The 3,586-nt window shown below is 36.8% G+C and overlaps 1 protein-coding gene across 1 annotated transcript; it reads left to right on the top strand.

The window, feature by feature from the left end:
* Positions 1-3,552, top strand: LOC110168292 (cyclin-F; the record flags this gene model as incomplete). The annotated part of the gene is made up of 11 exons (XM_055165394.1): positions 1-253; positions 903-1,057; positions 1,188-1,294; positions 1,371-1,438; positions 1,522-1,718; positions 1,813-1,866; positions 2,304-2,408; positions 2,487-2,564; positions 2,853-3,007; positions 3,190-3,354; positions 3,429-3,552. Coding segments are annotated over exons 1-11 (1,221 nt in total), but the record flags the coding sequence as incomplete, so codon positions are not given.
* Between the last annotated feature and the right edge of the window lie 34 nt (positions 3,553-3,586).

The raw sequence follows: 3,586 nt of genomic DNA, 5'->3' as shown, positions 1-3,586 counted from the left end.
TCCAGCAACCTAAGGACGCGTGCTTGAATTTGAAATCAGGAAAAGAGCTTTCTAACATTAAAATAGCACTACTCTGGTTTAGTCAGGACACTAGCTACCTTGATGTATACATTTTACAACGTCGCTGCATTTTGTTCTGCCAGATTTGCGTGAAAAAGTTTATGACTGGGAGTTAAACCGCTGCTTAACCTCTGTATCACTTACCGCTTACCATCGGAGGGAGAAGATACCACTTTTGAGATGAAAGGAGGCGGTAAGTAAACAAAATTGTATCTTATTTCAATAAGTCAAGTGCCGCTATTAAAAGATTTTCCGTTTTCTGTAATACTTTATTATTTGAGTGTATCATCTCCATAGACCGTATATGAAACTTGGCCTGATATTTGACATTGTGCATCGAAGCGGTCCACTAAAGCAAGATCCTGATAGTGATATAAATATTTATTTCTTAACTATGCAACGTCTGCTTAATATTACTTAAAGATTCACAATATATAGTCTATTACATAAACATAATCGCACGTCAGCTGTATTTGAATGGTAGCCTATGGGAGGGAAATTTGGGCGCTCACACGGTTTGAGTATATCATAAACTGGTTATGATTTAATACACAGTTTAGTTAGGTTTGTATTTTTTTTTACATTGTATGTTGTATACCAAGGATAATGACATATTTTAATAACTAAGACATTAGACATTGAACCTTTTTAAAGTGAGAAGGAAAGATGAATTGCAAACATGCTGATCTTTCACTTAACTGAAAAATTTTACTACAAACTTGTGGTAGTTAGGTGGCCAGTTTCTCACTAACACGTGAAATGCTTTTTAAATTGTTAAAATAGGTACAACTGATGGCAAAACAACAGTAATTCTAATGTGTATTATTTGTGTTTCCTTGCAGTGCTTCATTGCCATTGCTCAAAATGTTATTCTGTCCCGGTTCGGAAACGAGTGCGTAAGCGGACCCCATCTCTAACCTTGCTGTCTCTTCCTGAGGAGGTCTTGCTGTGTGTGCTCCAGTGCCTCTCTGCTGAAGACCTGCTTTCTGTCAGAGCTGTGAGTGAATCCTAGTGCACATTTACACTCCAGTATTTACCAACCATTCTCATGTCACCTCCAGATTTTCTCTAAGCCACCATCTTGAGACCATCTGGTACCAACTGTATGCTTTTGTCATTTCTTGCAGGTTCACTCTCAGCTACGAGACATTGTTGACAACCATTCCAGTGTTTGGGCCAGGATTAGTTTTAAAGATACCTGGCCTACTCCTACATCATTATGGCTTTTTGAAAAGTAAGCATTATATTGTGTCTTGAAATGTCAATTTGTGGAAGTTATGATCTGATAACTGATGACTTTTATTTTGCAGAGCTGCTGAGAAAGGGAATTTTGAAGCTGCTGTAAAACTCGGAATTGCCTATTTATATAACGAAGGACGTAAGTTAAACTGTACTTAATAACACCATCATTTACTTCATGGCTGAATGAAAATTTATCTAATTGGACATTTCTTCTGTTAGCATTATTAAGTGATGAGGGAAGAGCTGATGTGTGTGGCCGTAAAGCGTCCCACTACTTCAGTCTTGCAGAAGGCTTGCGAGCTCAGAGCGCTGATCCCTTTATATGGGTGTTCATCCGTCCTCCTTGGTCTCCTTCTGGTAGTTGCTGCAAAGCTGTAGTATATGACCATCTGAAGAATGAATGTGACAGAAACAAGGTAATATCTTTTTCTGCTTTGTTTTTGAAGTTTATAACGTCACATCTTAACTGACTGTTTCTCACCTGAGTCTTGTGTATTCTCTGTATTTTAGGATAATCGAGGACCCTTATTACACTGTTTGGCCCGTGTTCTACAATTTTTTGAGGTAAGTGTAGGTAAAAATAACAAAAATGTAACTTTTTGTATTTTCTTTCTTTTACACAGTTTAAGATGAAACTGAATATATTTGAAGCATGTGGTCTTGCTCTCATACATTCTTGATTTAAGCATTTTGTTGAAGTACAATATAATTAGAAGATCCCTGTATGGTCATTAGAAACACATGTGGTCCAATGGTTGCCATTACCTAATTGCCAAGTAACACAAAGCTGCAGTTTCCACTGTTGGTTGCTTTTCTCACCTACTGCCATGCTGTGCTTTGTTATTTATTACAAAGAGCTGATCTCTTTCACACTGTTTTAACATGGCTTCACCTGACTTATTTGCATGTGTTTAGACATGGTTTCAACTGACATCCGGATCAGCGAGTTTATTTTTTATTTTTTTATGTATATATATATATATATATTTTTTTTTTCAAAGGAGGATGAAAAGTACGATGAAGCTATGGCTATGTTGGAGCAGTCTTCTCTGGCTGGTTGTCTTCAGAGTTCATACTCTTTATGGGAGATTAACCGGAAAACATCTGTGAGTATAAAAGCATACAGTACATTACAATGTGAAAATCTTAAAAACAATCAATATCTGTTCTGTTTTAAAATGTAGAGCAGTGACCCTGGAAGGTATCTACAGTGTGTACGTACTCTCAGGGACTATGCTGCCAAAGGATGCTGGCAGGCACAGGTAAGAAACACTACAATAAGCTCTTTAACAAAATTACAAGTCAAAGTCTTGTATAACATTTGTGCTGTACTACTTCTTGTTTTTATAATTATTTTTGGAGCAACTAACAATTCCTCATTGTTTGGTGTCAGAGGAGCTTGACAGATGGAATAATGTGATTACTATTTGAAGGCTCCTCCAAACTGCAAGCCGTTAATCAGAAATGACTCATCAGAATGTTTGTTTTTATTTTAATGTGACACATGTCTCTGTGTCTCTTAATAATTATTTAATGTTTTTATGTTCTAGTTGACCCTGGCTAAACTGTGCAGTGCTGGAAATCCGCTGGGTTTAGAAACAAAGGCCTGTACTGACCTGGTGTCTCAACTTTTTAGTGTGCCTAACACATCAGCCAAATCTGACACTTCAGCCATCCTAAAACGAGGCATCAAGGACAGCATGAGGTAGATTTCTATTGTTGCCAGTTGTGATTGTGATCCAGAATGATTGGTAAATGATAATTTTAGTATGTTAGATGATAATAATGATAATGATAATAATGATGATGTTATTGTTATTAATTATTGGTATTGTTGTAGAATTTTAGTTTTCGCCCATTTACTCATTAATGTGTTAAATTATTCAGGTACATATTGGTGGACTGGCTTGTGGAAGTAACTACGATGAAGGACTTCTCCAGCCTGACATTGCATGTGACAGTGGGCTGTGTGGACCGATATCTGGCCCAGCGTTCTGTTCCCAAAGCTTGCCTTCAGTTATTGGGAATAGCCTGCATGGTAGTTTGTACAAGGTAACAAATTCTCAGAATTGTCTGTGCATGTTAAATATACATTTGCTACATTTTATTCTTTATTATTTTTACAGATATGTTAGTAAAGAAATTTTAACTATTCGTGAAGCTGTCTGGCTTACAGACAACACATACAAATATGAGGATTTGGTTCGAATGATGGGAGAAGTTGTTTCTGTGCTGCAAGGCAAAATCCGAGTAAGTAGAACAATATTCATGTAAATTTTTCTCT

Source organism: Boleophthalmus pectinirostris, unplaced genomic scaffold (genome assembly GCF_026225935.1).
Source record: "Boleophthalmus pectinirostris isolate CB_2022bp ecotype Guang Dong unplaced genomic scaffold, ASM2622593v1 HiC_scaffold_737, whole genome shotgun sequence".
NCBI lineage: Eukaryota > Metazoa > Chordata > Actinopteri > Gobiiformes > Gobiidae > Boleophthalmus > Boleophthalmus pectinirostris.
The sequence above is the reverse complement of the archived record's forward strand: the minus strand, read 5'-3'. Positions and strand labels throughout refer to the sequence as shown.